Source organism: Labrus bergylta, chromosome 24, assembly GCF_963930695.1.
Source record: "Labrus bergylta chromosome 24, fLabBer1.1, whole genome shotgun sequence".
Classification (NCBI taxonomy): domain Eukaryota; kingdom Metazoa; phylum Chordata; class Actinopteri; order Labriformes; family Labridae; genus Labrus; species Labrus bergylta.
The window spans coordinates 11866440-11891514 of record NC_089218.1 but is presented as its reverse complement, the minus strand read 5'-3'; the positions used below and the strand labels follow the sequence as shown (position 1 = coordinate 11891514).

The following is a 25075-nucleotide window of genomic DNA, read 5'->3' as shown; positions in this document are numbered from 1 at the left end:
CCAATAATTATTGAACTACCGATGTTACTTACTGCCTCTGTGTGGTCAGATAACTTTATGAAGAGTTTAAAGCCCTCAGCAGTTACCTCATGGAAAATACAAAATTATTCCAGCAGGTGGCGACGTTTGCCCGTGTTTATGGCTGTACTGCGTGCGGGCTGAAGTTATATAACCTCAGAATACTACTTAGTGCTGCTAAAATACATTATAATTACGTTTTTTATTGCTTTCAAAGCTTCTTGTGGGACTCTGATATGTATATAGTTTGAATCTGTCTTGGAAGCAAGTATAGTGGAAACGCAGATAGAAGGTCCCTAAAAAGTGGCGTTTGGATACTTTCAAGACAATGTCGAGTGTCCCATAGATACATTACAAAGAATGCCGCCATTTTATTCAAAGTAGCACAATTTGGGAGCTGCGTTAAGCCTCCAAATAGATGGCTGAGTGAGAATACAGTGCTGGCCCGCTGGGCATAATTACGGTACACCCAAGAGGTGGGGGCGTGTCAGTTCGCGCAAGGGAACTCCGCTGCAGCTGACGGGACAGACTGGAGCGGAGCAGCCTTTGGATGTTGGTCTCCCTTTCCTGTTGACCAGTGAACTCATCTTCAGGTCTCCTGGGTTGCTGTTACTTCCGGAGCTGATGTAAAGTTTAAGGGAATGGTGGGATAAAACTGCGTCACTGTGCAATTTACGCACGTCGGACATCCATGAACGCAGGATTTCATCCTTCGTGCCTGGAACAGCCTTCAAATAGTGTGCTCCTTCTCAGTGTCTGGTTGTCAGATGAAAGGAGAACTACAGGATGGCTTCTGCTCCACCTGAGGCGAGAAAGTTCACCAGGGGGCTCAACAAACCGGGCACTGCTGCAGAGCTGAGGCAGAGCGTGTCTGAGGCTGTCAGGACTTCAGTGTTAGTGGTAAGAGATATGCTCTCACACAAGAAAATTGAATGCACATAAACACACACTGCCCTGTCTGTTAGAGGCTTGCAAGGGTATTATGTCTCTTTAGTTAAAACCCTCCCCAACCTATAGCAATATTTGACAGTATTATTATTGTTTATTCTGATGATTTTTTTAGTTTCTCTTGACATTTGCTGCAGCAAATTCCTTATTTCTGCATCTGCAGGGCGTCTTTTGTTGCAACTTTCTCAAAAAGGTTGCCAGGTAACTGAAATATACACCACCAATACAAAGCGACAAGAAAGTCGGCTGAACCCATGCACACTTCTTTAGTTCATCCTGTCATCTGACCCCCCAGGTGCACCTTGCAACCAGATCTGCTTGACAGAAACCACTGAGTAATGCCAAAAGTAGAAATGACCAAAGATACAGCGTGTCTATAGTTGTTTCTGTATTACAGGATGTTTATACTGCCTTGCTTTTGCCTATAATGAGGATGACATTTACCTTATGTTGCAGTCTTTGTTAAATCAGGTTATATTGTTCTCTCACAAGTCCTGGATGAAGTTCATTGTCTGCAGACTGCATTGATTGTGCTCCAGTCTACCTCTTGCAGCATCTGTATCCTAAGGGACTGATCCAGAGCTCTGACCTGACTTACCCTGTGACTGTGTCTTGTTGCATAATACTGATCAATATATGCCACTTTTCTTCAACTAATGGATTTTGCTATCAATTATGTTTTTCTCCATGGTCCCAGTGGCCTACTGATCTTATAATGAAGCCATCAAAAAGTACATTTTATTTGTCAATGGTGTCATGATAGGAGGAGCTCAGTGGTCCAGGCCCTGATCAGTGACCATGACATCATCATAGTGCTAATGAGTTTGTAATGGGGTTGGGCCTGCGTCATCATGCACGCATGCATGCATACTGTGCATCATTGCCTCACAGTACAGTTAGGAAAAAAAGTGGAGTAGTAGGAGTACCTACATTTTGTTGTGTAATGTAACACTTGTTCTAAGAGCAACACTTTACCTATCATTTGAACAGGTGTTTTCTCATTTTTTTCAAATTTGAGTTTTTCATTTTTGTTGCCGTCAAAGTCCAAGTCTTGGCAATGTATTGTGTGGACAGGAGATGGTGTACATGGACCAACCAGAAGGAGTTGCTAGTTTTGCAAGAATCTCATCAACCTCATTGACCAGCTGTGCTCAGTCAGGCTAAGCTGCCCGAAAAACTTAAAGAAAAAACTGGACCCTCTGATTAATATGCTTATTTGCGTTCTTGCAGAAAAGGTTGTCACCTTTGTCTAAACTTAAACAAAAAATGTCTACAAACCCCTAATGCTCACTAATTTACTGGTTATATCTTGTATTTTTGTTCTGTGCAAAAACAATATGTGGCAATGACTCCAGAAAGTAGTGTATTGCTAAGCTAAACTAACAGAGTCAGGTTTAAGTTTTCATTTGGGGGAACATTTAAACATGATAAAAAATGTAAAAAAGATAATAAAAATTAATGGCCAAAGTAGAAGTAGCAGGAGCCAAGATACAACAGTCAAAGTCTTGAAAAAAAACATGGAGACCTGAGTATCTTGTAATGCAACCATATTTGTATGGACCACTCTTACCTTTGGAAAACACACCTATCAGGCCTCAAACCTCCAGTTTGATACACAGGTTTTATATGTTATACATTTGCAGCCTCCATGCCCAAAATGAGAGAATCCTGATACAACTCTACCTATGACATGAAAATAAATGAGTCCCCTTAAACTAACTGTACTTTAAGGTAGCATAAACTACTCTGCACCTTTAAGGTGGACCACAAGGTATGCATCTAGGTCCCATTATGGTCCTTTAATAGTACAGCTGTGTAAAATAAACTTCTGCTGCCACTCTATTTATGACCAAGTATTTATGGTGCAGCTGCTTCCCCTGCCCATTGACGCAGAGACTGACATGCTGGTATGGCAAACGCAAACATATATAGAGTACTGGACATCAAAGAATTTCCTCAACCACTCAGATTTCACCCAGCCAGGCGAAGGTTGGACTGCAGTGTGATGCTGTTACTGTTTTTTTTTAAGTTTTAAAAGAAGTAAATGAAGGACAGTAGATTGCATATAAATATTCTCAAATTGAAGATACTCCTCTTCCTGGTGGAACAAAATCCATTATTCAGTCTTAATCTTCATCCCCACACTTGGCAGTTATGTCATAGCAGCCTATTAATTCAGCTTTAGCCCACAGTGTGTGGAGTGGCATAATGGATCAGATCAGATCTCCGGGCTGTGTTTAATAATGGATGAGATGATGGTAGGTGTCCTGACTATTTTTAAACGTGCCCTCTTTCTCTTCTGTAAGTCGGTGTCACACTAAGCACCCATGGGACCATCAATTATAAATACCTGCATATGTAATAAATCATCTTGATTCAAGACTGAGGCCGGAGCAGGTCTTAGTTGGACTTGCTCACATTCACATTATGCATAGCTAGTACAGGCGTGGCTGCCTCTCAGCTCTACCTTCGTAAACAAAGCAGAGGCCAAGTGGTGGAGCAGTAAAGACGGTTCCTGCTGGTTTAATAATCGCTTCCAACTGTGGGAAATGCTTGCTTGGAGGTTTTTATACCTCGTCTGCCTTCTCGCTGCCTTGCTGAAATTTCTTCATGCACTGTAATCACACACGCCATAAAAAATGCATAAAAACACTCAAATTTTCTCTTTTCATATTTTTGTCAACTCTTTTCTTATCCATGAGACTCAGTCAGCAGTCTATTCAGACACTGACACCTGAAATGTGCATCTTGAGAGCTCTTTACCACTACAGCATTTGGGAAGCTACTTTGAAAGCTTTGCAAGATACCAATTCCTTCACAGAGGTTGTAAGAAGTTCATTACTATGCCGTTCTGTAAAAATGTTCTTTGTAAATAAAATGACCAAATAGACAACGTAAGTAGCACACAAATGATGGCAATACTATTTTACAAAAAAGACCTATGCCCTACATAAAAACTTCAGCCTTTGATTCTTTTTCAGCCCAAAGTTGTTTGTATCTCAGTATTTTACTACATAGTTAATGGCTTTTGAATTTATTTATTTTTTACTATTGGAGTTACATGCACGCATGAATGTATTTAAACTTCCAGCAAGCTAGAAATCTACGAGTTTAATGATGACATGCAGTTCCCTACTCCCATACAATACAGCCTCCCAGTTACAGCTGCTCCACACCAGCATTTCAAACTGTGGAGTTTCACTTAAGAGTGAACTCTCCTCCAGAGGATTTGGTCTGATAAGAGCATAAAAAAAAACCTGTTAGAGATTATCTGCAGATTTGCAGATGCTTTAGCACTGCTGACCTATATCAGTGACATGATACAGGAGTGCTGCTTTGGGTTAGCTGCTGCGGTTTGCGGTGGAGTCCTGAGTTGCTACCTCTGATGGCTGATGCTCAGGCTTTTGCGGCCATGTGGTTTCCACATCTTTATTTAAGCTACTTCAAACTCTGTCATAAACACCCGCTGTCTTTTTGCTTTCACAGCCAGTCGTGCATGTGTGTTTGTATAGCTACTTTCTAATTTGCCTACCTGTGAGCTTTAAACTTAATTCTTCCCTTTTTACATTTTTTTTTAAACATTTCCAGTTTCCATAGCATTCTGAAAACAAGGCTGTTGTTATTCTGTAGAGCCTTCAGGCACAGTGAAGAAGTCTGTTCTTGTTCAAGTGGCATATCGCTTTTATTGTGTAGTTGCTACGTATTTTTGTATCTCCTCCGTGGCTCACAGTGTTGATTTAGGAAAGATTTTAGGTTATTGCAACATCTTGATTGTTTTGAGGTTTGTTATGTTGTTTCTTTTGTAGGAAAGAAAGGTGTATAAGACTATAACAGTACTACAAGCAGACTGTTTTAATTCCAACAGATTTATGTTAATTATTGTTCCTTGACTACAAAAATGTCTGTTTACAAGGTGGGGAAATAAAGAAACTCAGACACAATTGTAATTGTATTGTATTTAAATGGTATCAATCTGTTCAGAAAACAGTTTGCAGACTTGCTACAGATGATTTTGGAGTGTGTTGTTGATTGGCACTGGTGTATTTTCCCACAATGCATTGCACAATAAATAAAAGAGCAACTCAGAGTTAAAAAGACATTACAGTGAATTGTGGCTGAGTAACAGCCTTCGAGAGATCTTTTTAAAAATAATATGAAATCATGATGTCTTTTTGTTGAGTTTAATTGGCAGTACAGTTTTTCTGACATACAAAACCACATGTATTGTATCATTTCTGTTAAATGCATTCAGTTTTTCCCCCTACACGAGAACATGCATATTGCATCTCGATGCAGAGTATACCATGAACATTATGATGGCATATTAAGAAGCTTATACTGTCAACGGCATAAAGCACAAGGCTCTGAGAACCCAGTGATTATTGCGTAACATCTTCCTCTAATGGTGTTGTGCTTTTTCGTATTTAACTGGAGTGACAGGGAGAGCAACCCCTTTAGAGAACTGTTGTTGATCAGTTTGTAAAAACCCATAAAGTGGAGGTGGTCTTAAGAACAGTTTAAAAAACAGATTGTAACACCAGAAGTCATTTTTTACTCCCCACTACCTGACATTGAAATAGCTAATCTCCCAAAACAATTAAACCTGAATTTCCCACAATGCAACTGATAGAACATTTGGTTAGCTAATGCTCCAATCAAATTCAACCCCCCACCTCCAATTTTTAAAACAGACAAATACATTGCCCACCCAGTGCTGAAATAACCCTGATGACATCATCCTATCACTATGACATCACTCCTTCAGACTATACAAAGCTCCTCTTGAGCCACGAGGACTAATTACCAGGCTTTTTATAACTCCCCATGAAAAGTAGATTGACTTTTTATGTGTAAAACTGGCTCTGCCCCTTTAACTCTACTCCACTGATTCATAATATGAATGTGCCTTTAATATAGCCATGATTAACAAAACAGTTGCTCTTTCGATTAGCAGTGCAGCCAGCCCTGTCTGCAAAAATTGGGCAGTGACCATAAAAAATTCCTCTGACCCAGTTGACACAATTTCACAGCACATCCAGTCCTCTGTAGTATTTGTAAAAATAGGGGTTTTTGCTTTAGTGTGGAAAACATTCAAGGTTCTTTTGGCTGTTGAAGAATCCTTCCAAGTGAACGGCAGGCTGAAGAAGGTAGAATGAGATCATTTTAACCAGTGGCCTAGATACAATATAATATAGACAAAAGAATATCTCATTAGGTTTGTTAGCCACAAGGACTGTTGATCACAGCCAAAACCTGCTGTCAGGGCAGAGTTTTCTCCCCTTTTTTTCCTGGGTGCACAAAGATCCTTCCCTCGTCTGCCAGATTACCTGCAGGCCTTTCATGAAACTCTCACTCCCAAATCACAAGAGTGTAACCCAGATTCAACAGTAACCTTCATTATTGTTAGCCTAAATTTAGGTCCCCGGTGAAACTATTGGCACATTTTCCTCAGAGGAAGAGAATCACAGTTACGACTTGCACTGTATAAACTAAAAGTGAAATTGGAACGTGATCTTGGCTACATTTAAGAGCAATTATTGAACACCAAAATAAAACTGAGGTAATATCAAGCCTAATTATCTAGGGGGAAGGCGGATCGCAATTGGTCTTAAGGCGGCTGCCTATGAAGCGCTGCAGGAAACTGCTATAGCAATCTTTCAGTCAGCTGCAAAACCTATTGCACATTAACACTTAATTTAAGTGCTCATCAGCAATCATAGAATTTACCTTTATAAAATAGATGCTGAACTTGTTAAGCATTATATATCTTAAACTATTTAGCTATGTCATGACTTTGCAGACGAATTCCCTTTATTTATATCCACATCACTGACCAAATGTGCAAAAATTGCTCAATCTCTCCAAGTTTTGCACACAAATACTTTGACTATTTTTCTTTGAAAATAGGTCACCTCTGAGTATATGAAACAGCAAAGCTTTCATAATAGTACACCCTCCCTGTTTTTTGTTCAGGCTTGCAGCTTGAATAGCATTCTGGTTGCAATGATTCATGGGGTTGCATTGGAAGCTTTTCCAAAAATCTGTCAGAAAAGATGAGGTAAGAAAAGCATCATCTGGCTATTTATGGTGTTGTTGCAGTGTTAGGAGCAGCCTGTAGGAGGCAGCAGTGATGCATGACTTCTACCTCTGTCCTCTAAGAGCTATTGTGGAGAAATAATCCTTTGACCATTTACAGATGTAAAGACAAAGACGTGTTTTCTTAGAAGAAGATGTTTTGTGTGTCTTTAGATGGTGTTTAACTAGATCACGTGTTGTATTCATTGGATATGGAATAATGATTTCTTTTGGTCAATCGCCATATAAATCTTTACATAAGGTTTGTTTTATTTGCATTTTTCTGCTTGTGTGATGAGAAAAACACACATATTAGCATGAGTGATGGCTCTGCACCAAAACTGTCCTCGTTCACATTCCTAAAAATAATAGTGTATTCTTGCCAGGAGAACAAAACTTAATCCCTCATAACAAATTGGCACTGACATTATGTCTTTAAGAGTTGACCACATTGAAAAGCCACATTTTGGTCTTAAACTCTCAATGCAACAACAATAAAAGGTAATGGAGTAAATGTATGAACGTATGCTATGAACAAGGAAGATTTCATTCCCCACTCACTACTCACAACATTTCCTGTCTCTCTTCAGCTGCCTAATAAAGACAAAACCCCAAAAAAGAACTCGAAAATAAGGGAAAGATGTTACAACAATTTACATGCAATACAATTTAAAGATGAGCAACTGAGATGAGCTTTATGTTTTTTTTTGCAGACTAGGCAGGATTTCATCTTTTCCACTGCAATCTTCCCAGTTTTCATTCGTAAACACCACATGGAAATAGCTGATTATTACTAAAATAATAGTGTGGTTTGGTGCAAAGGCTCCCTTGTTTGCAGATCTGGGTTTGAGGAGGTTATTGGGTGTATTCTGAAGTGCACTATGGATTTCATTAAGTTAATTCATCCTTGGGAGGAACAGCTTTAATTAAATGACTTTCTTCTAAGAAGGCTGCAGAAGCTTTCTGAACAAGCCTGAAAACTGAAACTGCTATGTTTTTTTATTTGAGTTGTGAGTGTCAGGGCAAATTTTTGTTTGAATTTAAGGCTAAAGCAACACAAAAAATTCAAAGCAAAAAGAAGCAAAACAGAAAGCAAAAGCAACACTTTCAAGAGAAGAAAGAACTGAAAGTTGGCCTTTTTACAAACACAATTGCATTAATATGCAACAAAACATTGCATCGCTTGTTTTATTAATTATATTGATGATATATATAGATTATATTATATTGATATATTCTTTGTCTGGTATGACCAGCAGCTTTTGTGGCTTACATTAGCTAAAGTTAGGAAACTTACCAAGGCTTCATAATGCTCTGAATAGCTTATCACGGTAGACAATGCTGAGACAGCTCATTGATTTTGTGACACTTTTATGGCCATGGTTACTTCAGTGCTTTCTATTAATCAAATATTTCCTCCAGCACTTCAATTTAACAACTATTTGCTGTTTAACTCTGCCAGTATTTCTTATGCTTCAAAACTTTCCATGGTTAAATTTCAGGAGCAAACATGAAGTAAGTTTTGTCTCTTTAGTTGTATTTAATGCAAAAATAATCAAGTTACTTCGGCTAATGCTTATGTTTTTTGCTATCCTGATTCAGCTTGCAGTCTCTTCTGCCTTTTTATGTAATCCCCCATGTTGCCCGAATTGCTGAATCATCCACTTAAAAGTAGGTGAGTGTGTCATCCTCTGATGAAATATTTACACCAGCCACCAGAGAGAAGCTGCAGAAAATTCAGAGAACTGTTTGTAAGTGCCTGTAAATTACCCTTACATGATCAGACCTGTATCCTTGTGGAGATGGAGGAGGCTGTGATGTTAATTCGGTGATGATTTGCAGCAGGTTGCCAGGTTTGTCCTGGTTGTCCTATGACGCATGATTTTTAATGGATCAGTCCAATGAAGTGTAAATGAACATGGGTCTGCAAATGCAGGTCGTGAGGAGTTAAATCATTCCGTTTTATGTCTTGGAGCGCATGTAAATGACCTCAGAAGGATGACTGCATCGCTTGTAATTTCATTGAAAGTGAGAGAAAGAGGAAATAGGGAAGGAGGGAGTGAGAAAGAGTAAAACATTGTCTGCATGAGCCAGTTTGAGTGTATCTATGTGTGTCTTTGTTTGTAACATTCAGCTTTTACTGTTGACAAAGCATGCCGAGTCAGAGAAATGACTAAGCTGTAAGGGTGAGGGAGGGAGAGAGGGAGGGAGGGAGAGAGAGAGAGAGAGAGAGAGAGAGAGAGAGAGACTGAAGGACAGAGTGAGGGAGAAGTGAAAGTGACAGGCTGGTGTGAGCGATGGAGAGGGGTAGCAAGGTTAAAGAAAAGAGAGAGAAAGAAAGCAAACCAGCAAAGTCAGTGAGAGAAGGCGAGAGAGCAAAGTGAGAGCGTCTTAGCATCCCCCCCGGCAGAAGGAGCAAGCAAAGGAAGAGGAGTCAGAGAGTCGACGCCCTGCTCCGGCTGAATGAGCAGCTCTGCTTCCTCTCCTCCCTCAGCACGCTCACCCCTCCATCCCCGCTGAGCTGCACACTGGAGGATACGAGTCAGCGGACAGCACTGGGACTGAGATTTGTTTTTGGAGATAGTGTTTCAAGCGGAATAATTGGGAATCGTTTACTGCTGAGGAAGATAAACTGATACCTGAGTTAATTTAAAAGCCTGCCACTCAGTGCACCTGTAGAGGATTTTCTTTTCTTCATTCGAAAGAGGATAAAGTTGCTGCATCTACCTGGTGGAGAGTTAAGACATTGGCAAGCTAATTCTTTCCTGCATGGTGTAGGTGAGTGTTTGGTGGCACCATGGGCTGCACCACCAGCGTGGTTCTGTTGGAGGGGCTGCGCTCCATCCTTGAGAGGAACTGTGGATACATCAAGGGGGCAGTGGAGCTGGGGGGTCTGGAGGAGGAGGAGGAAACAGTGAGTCTGAGGGGATCACAAGTCTGGATGCCCACCACCGCTTTGGTAAACAAACTAATGTAACTTTTTGGTGTCTGGTAATTGGATTATTTCTAATCATTTTCGAATCTGTTGCCAGCACCTCTGTTTCGATGAAATACTACGTTTCTTTTCCCAATGTCCGTTTCACAAGCATGTTAACCACTTGTAGTTAAAATCTGCTCAAAATTATGTCAAGAGAAGGAATTTATCACCTGTCCTACTACTTAACACACAGCAGCAAAAAAAAATGTTCTAGAAAGTGTACCCCTTCTTGGCAAGTCAAAATGACTCCATTCTCCTTTTTATATTAAGTCGATTGTTGGCCCTTTTATAGCATAATATCTTTATTAGGGGTTGAAACTGCGTAGAAATGAATCATTTACAAAAAAGAGCATGGACTTGTTGGATTAAACATGAGTCACTGCACATATCAGCAGAATTGTGTTGAATAATCTCCCTAATAGACTCCCCAGAGGAACTAGATTTAGCAGTGGAGTATATCTTTCAGTGGCCCCGAACCCACAATTTTTGGTGCAGCATCAAAAGCTGAACATTTCGGTGCAAGGATATGTAAGCAGACAGGGTCCCTGCGTTTTCACTCTCTCTTTGCCAGGAAAGTAAAATGCAGGTCTTGAAGTTTTGTTTTTCCTCCGTCTGAGTGTTGTCTTCCGCTTGGATTTATGCACTGCTCTCCTCCATCAGCCAGCAGGCTGCCCTGCGTTAAGTCAAAGAGATTTAATGGACAATCAATAGCGAGGGGGTTAAGTAGGATGGCTAGTGCACACAGAGTCATGGACATTCAACCATTATCACTTTTAGATGTTTCCTTTGCAACCATTAAGCTGTTGTTGGCCTCCCATAACCCTTTCCAACGATTACATTTTCCATTAATATCAAAATTATAGTTAAAGCTGGAAAACACAGGAAGAGTCCAGGACTGAGCCTCAAGGTCTCATAAAAGTACATCTCAAATAAAGGAGTTCTTCACTGTTAGGGTAGCTGGAAATCACTGCCTTCATTATTTTTATTTGTTTTACTCTTACTTTGATCCCTCCAAGCTCTTCGGGACTCAACCCTGCTTTTATAGTGCTGTAGTCATTCTTGAATACATTTTAAAAATCCTGCAACCTTGGTTGTAAATAAGATAAGCCTTTAATGATCTTCAGCAGGAATCATTAATGTGAAATTCTCGATTTTTCACAAACCTGATTCATTGATAAACTTGATCTGTCGCCCAGCTCTATCTTCTTTAAAAGATGGCTAAGGGAAAGTATATTTTCAGGTTATCCTATTTCCTTGAAGGCCTGCACCAGAAAGTGGCCCAGTGAAAAGAATCTTCAAGCAGCAAGTCCTGATAACAGAACAAACGATACTTCACAGTTTATACAAACAAAGTATTTGTACATTTGACCCATATGTCATTCCTGTCCATGAACCTGTAAATACCATGAATAATATGTTTTCAGATAAATGCTCATCAGCTTGTCTGTGAAATTATTTTTTAATATCTACCAATTATTGCAGGCTAGGATGAAAACACTACACATTTTTTGGTTTGATATATGAGGACCGTTTTTTGGATTCTTATCCATTTGTGTGGGTTTTGAGACTATATCTTTGTCCTTATGGACTCATCCCAAGCAGGGACTTTCTGTGCCTCATTTCTCGCAGCACCTCAGCGAGCTCTGACATCAGGAAAATCCCCTCTCTGGTATCATAGTAAATAATCCCACATGTTTTTCAGTGTTTCACCTGGAGCTACAGTAAAATAATTCTGACCACATGACAGGCCACTGAGCCGCTCTGTCATTGGTCGATTAAAGGACATTCTGCACTTTTGCATAGTGTGACGGACTATAGCTTGTGGCGGCTGTGTTTTTTTTTGCTAAGCAAGCTGCAAGTGATTACTCGACATGTATGTGTGTGCGTGTGCAGGGGGATCCGTCTGGAGGGGAAGTCTCAACTCTTTTCAGGCAACACCCTTACACTTTCTCTCTCCAGGGCGCCTGTAGCGATGATCAGCTTCCAAACATTACGTCAATCTGCGCTTACGCAATTCTCCGCAGACTTGTGTGACGCTCTACGTCTACATATGTGTGTGTGTGCACGCCTCATGGGAAGGGTGTGGAAGGCTCACATGTCCTAATGGGTTCAAGCTGTGTAAAAAAAAAAAATGTACGCCATCTTCCTCCTCCCTCACTTTCTCCCTCACAACTTTTACTTTTTTTTCGTAAAGCTCTTACGCAGATGGTCTTGTAAACTAATTAGCACTCCCATCGTTCACTGTACACATTTGCAGACACAAACTCACATCCTCGTGATATTGCTGGCATGGCACTAGTGAAAGCTCCAGGAAGCGTGATGGTGTGAGAGCACTCCAGAGATGCGGGTGAATGAAGCGGGATGACCTCAGTGCAGTCAGGGTTTCTGACAAGAGGCTGATTATCACGCTGAGCTGGTGACGCTGTCACTGAAGCCTCCACGGGACGAAGGGGGGGGGGGGGGGGGGGACACATGTTACAGTCAGCAGTCTATTAAAGAGTGAGGCCAGCAAAGTCAAGTCAGGAATTGCATGCATTAGATGTGATTTCAATTCCTCACCTTAGATTATCCTTTGGAACATAAAATGAGTTTCAACATGTAATTTATTCTCTCAGCTTTTTCTGATAAAAGAAACATTAAATGTTTCCAAGGAGCATGAGCCTCAAAATCCAAGTGTCCAGTAGCGAAACAGTTGCATTGGCGCTCAAACCTTTTAAGATTTACCTCAAGTTTCGTAAATTCTTCCTATTTATGGGTAGACATAACGAGATGACTCAGATGATGTATCTGCTTTGGGGTCTGTCCTTCTGTTTAGGAATGATTACCAACATATTTATTTTTTTCTTTTCTCTCTTTAGGTATTTCTTTTTGTATTTGTATTTATTAGTAAAGAGAACATGTAAAATACTAAACATAAATGTTGCAATTTGATGTGTGTACCAGAGTTAGTTGAAGGTTAATTGTCATTCCAGTGCTTTGACAGGTTTTTAGTCTTGTTTACATCACACTTGAGCTTTCTGCTATTATCACCATACCAGTGGTGTTGTTAACTGAATAACATGATAAATGTGATGGGACTGTTATTTAGGCAGAGACTTGGTCATAAACAGAATTTTGGACATATTTGACCTGGTGATAGTGCTAGTGAAAGGATCATCAGTGAGAGGGATATGAATAAATGTACCAGATGTCACAGCAATACTTCTAATAATCTTTTGACATAACACTGTCAAAAGGGAAACACTGTAAATAAAAGTTATTAAGTTTGTAAAAATCATGGTAATCCAATGGAACGACTGCTAATATTTGAATTGACTGTCTAAGGTATTGGACTGTTTTCTGGACAGAACCAGATACTTGAAGTGATCACTTTGAACTCTGCTCTGTTTTTATAGACCTTCTTTTAATGACATTTAAACTTTATTGTTAAATACTAAATTATCTGACAATGAAAGGAGTCATCAATGGCAGCAGGTTACATTAACATTTAAATCATCACTATCATGATGCTTATCCTTGAGGTTCATGAAGCTTTCTCAATCTCACCTCCTGTTCGCCCTCTTCACGATGTGAAACATTGTTTGACAGCCTCTGTGCTGTTTCCTGTGTTTTTAAAAGACGTTATTTCTCTGAATGGTACATTTCAGCAAGTCCCTTTGAAGCGAGTACAGTTAAAACAAGTTATGCTAATGATGCACAGTGCCTCACACATCAGAGGACCCTGCTGTACACTGAGTCAATGTCACACACATGCACACACTCGCTTGCCTTTGTGCTACATTTTGTTCGGGGGGATATTGCTAAAACTATAGCGCCGAGAAGACGGCCTTTGAAGTCATCTCCACCCTGACATCCCAGCTCCCCCCCTTCTCATTTTTTAGAGCACAAGAGAGGCCAAGCTTCTCATCCTGAAGACATAATTGGATGAGTTATTAATCATGCTTGTTGAGTCAGAGAGAGCCAGTTGCTTGTAAACATCGATGCGGCTAACAAGTTGTATAACGCAGCAAAAGAGAGAGAAAAAACCCTTCAAAATACAGGATTTGCATAAATTTACCAGCAGTAATTCCTCACTGAAAACTTTAAATGTCATCATTCTGAAACACGCTCTCCAATAGAAAACAGCTGAGCCGAGGCGTCTTTGTTGCTTAAAGATAAAAGGCGAAAGATTCTCCTTTGAGAGAACGCTGACTGGATAGAGAAGCAAGGGGCAACTCAAACTCTTCCTGAAGCAGCAGGAGAGTGTGTGTGCGTTCTTGTGTGTAAAAGTGTGTGTTGGTGTCTAAGAGGCGGATGAAGGGAAAGTGTGTTTTCACTGACCCTGCTGTGTGTGCCTGCTGCAGCGGATACAGTGTAAGAACAGTTCAAAGCAGAGAAAATATCAACGGGGAGTAGAACTTTATCAACACAGATTGAGTGTTTAAATTGTGCAACTCTCAAAGTTATTTTAAGAAAATTCAACAGAATCGTGTTTAAAAAAAAAGAAAAGAAAAACCTCTTTTGGGTCCACGGGCCAAATGACGCTGATGTTGCAGAAGCACTAATGTCATCTTTAAAATAATGGCCCTTTGTTAACCTTTCGTTTGAGAAAAGTGAAAAGTAAAGTTATAGAAAGTATACAGTATGTGGTAGTATATCGATATACAATTATTTTTAGGACAATATCAAATTTTTAAATATTAAAAAAAGCTGCCTCTCTAAAAATACTCAAAACAGACTGTAGGCTACGTCCACGGCTGAAAGTGGGTAGTCTTGTTACCAAGTCCTTAAGCTCCTCATACCCAGCAGTATGCCACGCATCCAGTTGAGCTTCACCAACTTTATACACCAAAATGTGTTTCCAGTTGTTTGTAAGCTCTCCCACTACCTCCTTACTATACCTTCTTTGGCTCTAGAAGGAGTCCCGCAAATCTCCTCAAGTGATGTCACTTGAGTCAGCATCAGTTGTGATTGAGGAAAACCAGTTCTGAAAGTAAGCGGCTATCGAGTTAAAAAGAAATGAGCTTACCAGACGTCTGAGGCCTGCTCCTTATCTCTGCATTTGGCTAAAGGCCCCTGTCTACATATGTCCTGACTAGAATTACACAAAGGAACTACAACCAAACTGCATCCTGGGTAATTTAAATTCCAGGTTTTAAAAAGGAAGATGCAATTAAAGTTTAGTTCTAAATTGCTGCATCAGTTTAGACCATAAGTGTATTTAATGACACTAGGCAAAGTGAAATTGCTGCATGTTTTTGGGTCTGTTAGACTCCTGTGAAGTCTCCCCTTATAACTGCTGCTTGACACCAACTATGTATTTCATTGGTGCCCCATGTGCATTACAAATGATACAGTCATGTACAGGCTGTAATCAAAAAAATGTTTGCAACTTTTTTCCACTAACCTCCTCCATTTTTGTGCCTTCTTTGCTACTTTTTATTTTCAACACACACACATAGACATTAGGCAGGTGGAGAATGCACATGATCTCTGGGCTTCTTCCAAGTTTTTAATGGGGGAGTGGTTGATTTCTCCCCTCCTCCACCTAACTAAAACCAAATACTGTACATACACAAACACACATACATCCACACACTCCCACAGCTGCACAGCTGTAAGGGTGGGAGGGGCCCAACCCTCCTGATGAGAGACAGAGCGGGAGAGAGGGAGGCTGGGCTATTGTGATTGAGTACAGAGCGAATCTCACTGGACGTCGGCAAAGTTCTCTCGGCTTTCACACACTGCAGGCAACTTTATGCCATGGCAGTTTGCTTGTGGTGACTGGTGAGTCTCTTCACCTGACTGAGGGAAACACACACAGGCAGGATTTTTGCACCATGCAGGGCCGGGCAGGAAAAGCCCCCAAACGGGAGATGGTTATAGAGTCCCCGCAGCAGTACAAGAGCCTGGCTGAGATTGAGGCAGAGGTGGAGGCTGTGTCACAGGTGGCAGCGGTAAGTGTGTACTCTGCCATGAAGTTTTTACAAGATTTTGTTCTGGGAGTTTCTTGCTAAAAGGAGCCGATGTGATCTGATTGTTTTAGGAAGTTTTTTATCACTTGAATTCCATTTCAAGAGCAGCTTTGAAGATATATTTAAAAGGCAGAGGCGGAAATGGGAAATAGCAGCTTGAGGGCACACCTCTCCAGGGGGTTGAATGTTGATCTTTTTTTAGGAAATTGGAGCACTTGTAGCTTCCTTTGTTCATTAACTGTTTCTGTGGATCAGAGTCAGGGAGCTTGACAAGGTGCACACTCACTAGGACACTGAAAAAAGTCTAATATTATGCACTTTCTTTTAAAATAATATCCTGCATATTGTTCCTAAATTTGGATTATTCTGATCAGCGAAATCAAGATTAAAAATGGTAGCTGAGCAGTTAGGTAAGAGTATTATTTAAATGACAGTATTTGACCTTACAAAAAGCAGACTATCCACTTCTTCATGAGCCTTAAAGTTAAACGTTATCCTCACATTACTGCCTTTCTAATGTATTCATGAGATAATTACTTATTCAGAGTTAAGTCAGAGTTCACAGCTGCTTGTTGTTATCTTCTGTCTGGATGGAAATGATCCAGCGGGGAGTCAGAGCGGACGATTTACTGCTTATCAGATGATCTTTTACATCCAAAGGGCTGAGAGATGTAGAGGGATATTTTCTATCGCGTCATCAGGGGGATTGGTTGGACGAATCAAAATGTAAATCTATGGTCAGGCGACTGTTTAATTGGCCTTAGTTTGTTCTGTGTTTATTGGCCATAGACCAAGAGGCTAATCCAAATACTCTGGATTGCAGCCACGCCTAGTGGACACACTATAGGTTCAGGAGGCTGCAATAATTTAAAATGAAGCAGAGATAAGTGATAACTTTAAGCAATATTTTGTCTTGGGGCTGTTTTTTTTTTTTTTTTTTTTTTAATTTTTCCAGATCGTTTGATAGACAAAGACGCTCAATGCTACCTAACAGACTTTTATGATGGTCCAGAATTAAACAATTTTTGGAATTATGGCCATGCAAATTAGTAAAGACATTTTTGGCCCTCAGAGTACCACTCAAACGAAAAATAAATGTAGTGCTAATCAGCAAATGTAAGCATGCTAAAGCTCTAAACAAAACATAATAAACCTTATAACTGTGACTTAATACAAATGTTAACATACAGATGTTAGCATATAGCTATACGCTTAAGCTAGGATCATAGACTGTATAAAATAAAACTTGAACGCAGTATCAGTGAAATGTAAAAGTTATAAAGTTAAAAAGTAATGCAGTATATGTACACTCATTTCTATACAAGCATGTTGCCTTTCTTTGATGCTTTGAAGCAAATGAAACAGACGGGAAGAATGATCTGCTTTTTGTAGTTTTTTCTGAAGTTTGGACAGGCAGCATTTTTACTTTTCTAAGCCAAAAATAATTTTGTGTTTTGGGTATTGATAAGTTAGGGTGTCACTGCTTTGATTAAAATCAGGAATATTGAGGAGATTTAAAAAAGCAAAATCTGTCTTAGTTCAACTTTAAATAGATCAAAGTGTTGTTTACCTCCATATGTGTGTCACATGTGAAGCTCTGTTTTCTAATATCACAGTCAGGCTGGTTGAGGGAGGACACGCTGGAGGAATCAGTCGGGTCTCTTCAGTGGAATGTAAGAGCGGACGTCTGAAGCGCCGGGGGAGTTTGATCTGTGCTAGATCATGAACCAGGCTGGACTATCCTACCTACTGCCAAGCACCGGTGCTAACAAAGCCCCTCTCTGTTGAAACATAGCTTAAGGATTTATGCTATCATGAAGTAAACGTCTTCCTGCAGTGGGTCTTGGTATTAGGAGGTCATGTCTGTTCATGGAAAGTCTCAGAAAACGTGCTACAAGAGCTGCAGTGAGCACTAGAATCTTGTTAAAGTTTTGAACGTGAGCTCATGACACACTGAATGGTACAATGGCACACACAGACTCTCGCTCAGCCATCCCTCGCTTCTCTCAAGCTGCATCTCCTCTTCTGTAAACCCACAGTCATCTCTCCGTCTCTGTGTCTGAAAGACAATACCAACTTGTTGTCCGGACAGCGTAAATACCCCAGATCTCTGTGTCTATCAGCCCTTACACTGATTCCCTAAAATCCACCATATTAACAGAAATATTTTGTGAGAAAAAAGATAACAGAGCAGAACAAAAACAAGCTGCCGGTTGTTGATCCTCTGCTGTTTTTCCTCTTCTAGGTGAAGCCAAAGGTCATCGAGCCACTAGACTATGAGAATGTGGTTCTGCAGAGGAAGACTCAGATCATCAGTGATGTTCTACGGGACATGCTGCAGTTTCCCACCGATGACTTCCAGGTAAGAAGGGGAGGAGTTATTCACTGAGTCTTCAAGATGTTTGTTTAGCATTTAAACTGGTATTGATTAAGGCAATGACTGTGCTAATGCAGTTGTTTGAAACAAGTGTTTCTATTAATTAGTGCCATGTACAAAAAATAAAATGTAAGCTTAATTTCAATGTCCTTCAACTCCCTACATCCATAAAGGTTGATTTATCCTACACTTAAATACAACTGATAAAAGTGTTTCCTCAATTTAATGTATTTAGCAAAAAGAAGAGCATGTTTTTATCAGGAGCTTATCCTGTTCTTAAGTTCCTTTCCACTTCTCGTGACTTTAACTTTCTAGGAATTCTCCACCTGCAACAGCTTAGCAAATCTGTTTATGAGTATATGGGCAAATTATGATATTTCTTGGGGAACCCATGTGTGACATTTGACCTCTGCATGTACCGCATGTAATTGCTGGCACTGGGTCTTATAAACATTTACACCCTACATATATCTCCTGCCTGTGTTCCAAGCAGCTCAAAGACTGTGTCAACATTGCATCATGTAGCGCTCGGATGGATCTCAGCGGGTCCACTCCCAGTTTAGGAGAGAAAGAGAAAAAAAAGATGGACTCATGCTTGAATGTTTGTCATACCTCAAGCCCCCTGAATAAGACTTTAAATATTTTTCAAAAACCATTGTTATATTATTTATTACCATGAACACACAGTGAAGTTTATTCTGGCTCAATCCCACATTAGTGATAAGGATGTAATAATGCACTATTATCTCCTGTGTGAGAAACATTTGCTTAAACTGAAATGCCCTACTGTTTAATGAAATCACTAAGCCCAAAATTAAACTGTTATTTTGACCATTTGGGACTCCCCGCCCCCCCCCCCCCCCCCCCCCCCCCTTCAACAACATCCTTAAATTCAGATTAGGCAACAAAACAAGAGAGCAGACACACTCAAGAGAATTGAGCCATGGCAATAACAGAGTTTGGGTGGGAAATCTTGAACGTACAGTCTGCCTTCAGACTATTTCACAATCAGTGGATGATGAGTGGTTTTCATTACAAGAAGGCCACAGCCATTATTCCATACAGGACTGTGTGTGTTATGGAGGGTATGTGTGCGACCCCAGTCCATCCATCTGTCTAACCTGCCAGATGTTTCGCATCAATGGGCTGAGAGAGGCGAAGGGGGGAGCCAGCCAGACATATGGGTCTAGCAATTGCATGTGCGACACAAATACACACACAAACACAGATGCAAACTTTAACTGAGGCTGCAATAGAGAGCTACAGTGTAAAACATTCAGGAGGCTTTGTCTGCTCTGAGGCTGTCAAATTAGATTTGCACATTAACTTCATTCATCATGATTAAACACTTACTTAAGCCTGTTCTGTTGGGATTTATCAATGAAAACAATTCAAATAGGCTCAGCTTTTCTCCGGTACAAGCAGGGGGGGCTCGCAGGAAATTGGTTGGGAAACACTGTTGTAAAAGGAGGTAACAGGAGGTTAAGTATGAAGTCAGATTATCTTTCACTACATGCAGAGTTAGAACAGAAGAGGTCCTTGGATGGATGTTTGACTAAATATGGTCAATATATTTAATTACCATCAAGAATGAAATCAGAACAGATGTTATGCATATTTTGATTCTGCACACATGTGATCATACATATGCATAGAGAGGAAATTGACTTTCATCTTTCAAAGTAGAAAAAAGATCTCAGACAACTCTCTCCTCCCCTCTATACCACTTGGCCTCGGTATCTCATTGCTAGAGAGTTTAATTCCCGGTTGGCATCACCCTTTCTGCCCTGCAGTGTCACTGCTTGTGGAAACATGCTCCTCTGGCCCATTGACAGCCATCAAAGCCCCGGTTTAATGACTGTGAGAGGAATGCTGTTAATTGGCAGCCTGCAGTTCTTGCTAACAGTTGACTGACAGCGGTGTGCTTTCAAAGTCTTTCTTGAGTGACTGAAACACACAGGCAGCATGGGTTTGTTTTCAGGAAGGTGGCAATAGTGCAGAAAGACAGATAGGCTGTGTTAATTACAAAACCTTCCCTCTTATTACAGCTGTTATACAGCGGTATGCTAATTGGTACTTCAACATAGAATTCAACTTCATCTATAAACTACAGCTAAGCCTCAACTTTAAATCATTGTCTTTTGATTTTCTGTATGAGAAGATTGCTAACACAGTCAAGTGTGGAAACCAAATATAAAGCATAAGCCAGGAGACAAGTACTGTAGCTAACGATAGCATGAAAGCTAGAACCAAGCTGAGAGAGCTAGCCTTGCTCTGTCCAAAGGCAGGAAATATCTACCAGCACTTCTAAAGCCCACTATTTAATATGATGCATCATCTTATGAGCCTACATGTGTTTTCACATTTATTTTTAGTATAGATTAATTAAACATAATAATGGAAAAAAAATATTAATTGGGGCTATAATGTGCAGTAGGTTCACACACACACACACACACACACACACACACACACACACACACACACACACACACACACACACACACACACACACCCATGCTGTATGCATAGAATATGCATACGGCACCTTACCATTATAACCCTGCTTCTTACAGGAGAGTTGTGTCAATGTTATCTTATTTGCAACAAGAAAGCAAAAAATAATAGTTTTTAAAAATGTAATTGTAAATTATACAGCAGAGCATAAAAATCCAGTCAAGTCTTTTGTGGAATTTTTAGGCTGAATGACCCATATAATCCTCACTGCAATTGCTTTAACACATCACTGGTACCACTGATTTTTGTAACAGAATATACAGGATCGAATAAACTTGGCTTCTGGCATGTCTTTAATTGCTTTTACAAGAGTAAACTGGACAAATGAGGGCAGAGGTTCAATAGCTGTATGTGCTTCCCAGTGTGAGAGTAGTAGATATATGACAAAACTAGGTCATTGTGCCACTGTTTCCTACTCATCTTTGTGGGTTGAGTGGAAAAGCAGAACACTAAGTGGGAGCAATGGTCGCTGCAGCATCCAAAAGCTTTGAAGGCAAAGCAGCTCAACCGTCTTGAAGCCCCAGGGTGCCTTTTGCTCCTCAACTGTATCCTCACTGTCCTCAGTCTGGCTGTATCTGTCTTATAAGATTAGCAGGGGGAGGAATTAGGACTGAAATAATAGACTGCAGAACGATGTCTGTAGTCCTGTCTTCTTCTCTTTTTTTATAAATCTTTTTTTATCTTTTTATAAAAAGAATAAATGTTCTGTCTCTTTTAGTTTCTTCTTATTACATTAGATTTTCAACTTTGTTTGAAAGATGAGTTCAGTATCTTGGTAAATTCAAGTGATGTTACACCTGACATACCATGCTGTGTGCATCTATCTGCTCTGCACGCCTTAATACCTGCAGCTCTCATACAGTCACAGCACAGACAGATCAGCAAGTCTTTAAGGCATCTCATAAAGGATGCACAGGTTACAATAGTGTCGGAGCGGACGATTTACTACTAGTGTTGCTGACAGATAGAGAGCATAGGAGAGAGACAGCGATGTCACAAAATCAAGGTAACAATTAACTTAACTAACCCCTTTCAAGAAAGCCGAATCTTGCATGTTTCCCCGAATGCCAAAATATTCCTTTAAATGTCACCTTTGACAATAATTAGAGCTAACACCAGACTTGATTCAACCATCTGGAGGAAGGAGAAGAAATCAGAGAGGCATAGCAAGTAGCATCCATCCGCAAAAGTGTCCTTGAGAATAGCACTTACCCATGCCAGCAGGAGTCTGTAGCTTACATTGATCTTTGACCTTCCTTTGAAGGAAAGTACAAAGAGAACTGGCCTGTGGGGATTACTGTAATTTCATATAATCACAAACCAACTCTGAACATACCCCCGAAGCTGCAAATGTTTTTACTGGGTGAGTGAATCTCCTCTGTTGTGTATAAACAGCAGCAGGTTGAATCTCTCATGCCAGTCTGTTTTTCATGCCTACTCTCTCTTTCTCTCCTCAGATCTCCACCTTGAGGCGCCAGGGCAGGACTCTGTTCTCGACTGTGCCGGAGACTGCTGAGAAAGAAGCTCAGTCGCTGTTTGTCCAAGAGGTAATACTAATACATACCTGGGTGTGAGCACTTTCTGTCCCTACTTTATCCCTGGATCTTGGCTACAGCTTAACCCTCTCTGTCGTGACCAAAGCCTGGCTCAAACCTTTTGTTTGGAGCACAGCCATGTTTTTCTCCCTTTTCACCCAAACACAGTTGCTTCGCCTCTGTCCAGAAAATGCAACAGGCTCTAATACCCTAAAAACCCTTCAGATACTGGAGCCAATATGCTGAGACATGAATCCAACCAAAGACTTATTCTGATTTGTTCATGGGTCAGGGTTAGTCAAAAATGTCAAAAATGTAGCTCCTAGCCTTTAAATTAACCTCAATTTGCATTTTCCGCCCTCACATGTTTCCTGACAATGCAGAGGATTGGCTGTAGATGGAATCCACAGTTCACTGGTGGCTCACATCATGTTGTTTCAGAGGAGATGTGAGCTAGGTTTGGTTGGGGTGCGGCCCAGATAGAGCCTGATAGGGGATAGTCCCCCATGGCTGAAGCCAGGAAGTACATCATGACTACATCTGGAGCAGCTGTGCAACCTCACATAGATGGATGTTCTTGTTATTAATCTGTTTTATAACTTTTAGTGACCCCTGGCCTCAGGCCACATTTGTATTTTTATGTCTTTTCAGAATTACTGAACACTTTTTGGAATTTTGTTATGATAACTAAAATAATCAATAAATGTTACACAAACGTAGCCTGCAACGTTAATCCTGTCCAAATGGTTGTGTTGTTTTCATGTGAGTCAAACATAAAATCATATTATTGTCAGTCTCTTGTGCCTTTTGTGACATGCGTGATTTGTGCCAGGAGCATTCAAACACAGGAACAGCTCTCTTTTACTGCCTAATGTAGAGTAAGATAAATGTCTTCTTTGCTAATTTATGTTGATGTAATGCCATGTTGCATCTGCTAAAGCTGCTTCAAACCTTGAACTCTGCCCTTAAAGAAATAACTCTCTCTGTCCATTACTTGCTTAAAAACATGGAGGTCAATCACATAAACCCAGAGTTTCCTGGGGTTGTTTAAGAGACCTGACGCTATCCGTGTCTTGACCAGTCATGTAGGTAAATGTTTTAATTTTCTCCCCTCACTCTCTTTTCACTCTGTGTCTCTGCAGTGTATCAAAACCTACAAGTCTGACTGGCATGTGGTCAATTACAAGTATGAGGAGTACTCAGGAGACTTCCGCCAGCTCCCAAAGTAAGCGTGTGGTGGATGCGGTGGAATAGCTGCTATCCAGTTGTTGACACTTGGATTGAGAATGTATTTATTTGGTGTGTTGCTTTATACCCATAAATGCATGTGCTATACAATTGATTGTCTGTGTTATCCTCGCACAGCTAACCATGCTGCAAAATCCCTCCCAGGGATATTTTCAGTCTCACTGTGTTTAGTGACATTGCCCCTTTGTTTACAGCCCACTGAATGCTTAGGCCAGATCTGTAGAAAGACGGAAATTTGTGTCTCTGAGGCTCTTACCTCTTCCATAACAACAATAGAGGCTTCCTATGTTTTTCTACTAAAGATAAGCAAAGCTATTCTGAGGCTGCTCTTGATTGATATCATTTAAGCATAAGGGAAACCCCATGATGTCTGCAGCGTCCTTGGTCAAACCACTTTTCCTTAACAACAAGAATGTGCTTTACAGATGTCGTGTGTCATGTTTAAAACATTGTAGAGTGAACACTAGACAAGCCCCGGCCTTGGCCTTGACACTGTTTATACTAGTATTTCCCCAGAGCAAGCGTGGCCTTTTACATGTCAAATGGCAAACTGTCTAACGGGGGGTTGAGTTGTAAAACTAGAAGCATTGCTGAGTGACCTTGAAATAAAAAAAAATCCATTTGCATTTTGCACTTTGTTTGCTTCAGAGACATACTTTATATTCTTAGAGCTACAATGTGAAATATTTGGGGTAGAGTACTCTATTTCCTCTTGTTCCTTTGAACTACATCAAGAATAATACCAGTTCTGGTTTTATACATTTATATAACATTATTTGATTGTGATTTTTCTGGCCTTTCCCTGACCTGAAAATGGGGCCTTACTTTAGTCCAAAACCTACCTACTAGAGATCTGAATTATTCTAAGAAGTCTGATCTTGTTTCACCTGCAGTAATATTTTTGGTTAGCTACCAATACAAGCAAGAATGATTTCAGAATCCGCCTTCTGTCTTACAAGGCTTCAAATGGATTCCTGTTCCTTCATCTTTCAGAGACACAGCCTTTTGTTCGTTTAGCTTGGGAATACACTCCCACTTTAAATTCAGGTGGTAGACTCTTTTGAATCCAAACTCAGTTTAAAAAGTACCTTTTTATATGTCTGACCCTGAACGGTTCAACTGTTGCCAAGGGGTGCCTGGAAAGCTTGTTAAGCAGCATGGTTATAATTAAAGGTAAAAACTCCAACTGAATTTTAATTTTAAAAACATATATAAACACATATGGATTCAAATGAAATGTGTCAGCAAGCAGGCAGACAAAATGTAACCTATAAATTGGGAATGTAGTGTTTAAATAGCTTTACTAAAAGATATGGACATTTTCAAACAGAGAGCTACAGGAACTGATCAAGGATTGAGTATAAGTGTAGTTGATAATGACATGCATTTAAATATAAGAATAATGTTTGTAATAGTTAGCTAAAGA

The 25075-nt window shown here is 40.2% G+C and overlaps 1 protein-coding gene across 6 annotated transcripts in view; it reads left to right on the top strand.

Moving 5' to 3' along the window:
• The first annotated feature begins 555 nt into the window (after positions 1-555).
• Positions 556-25075, top strand: part of dock9b (dedicator of cytokinesis 9b) — a 50494-nt gene continuing 25974 nt past the window's right edge. For 2 of the 6 annotated variants that reach the window (XM_065951836.1, XM_065951834.1), the window contains exons 1-4: positions 9365-10000; positions 18218-18334; positions 22324-22413; positions 23544-23626. In XM_065951836.1, the coding sequence (XP_065807908.1) occupies positions 9839-10000; positions 18218-18334; positions 22324-22413; positions 23544-23626 (452 nt within the window). In that variant the 5' untranslated portion in view covers positions 9365-9838. Of the gene's footprint in view, positions 919-9364; positions 10001-15721; positions 15955-18217; positions 18335-22323; positions 22414-23543; positions 23627-25075 lie in introns of those variants that run through there. The other 4 variants (XM_065951839.1, XM_065951837.1, XM_065951838.1 and 1 more) reach the window with 3 other exon arrangements.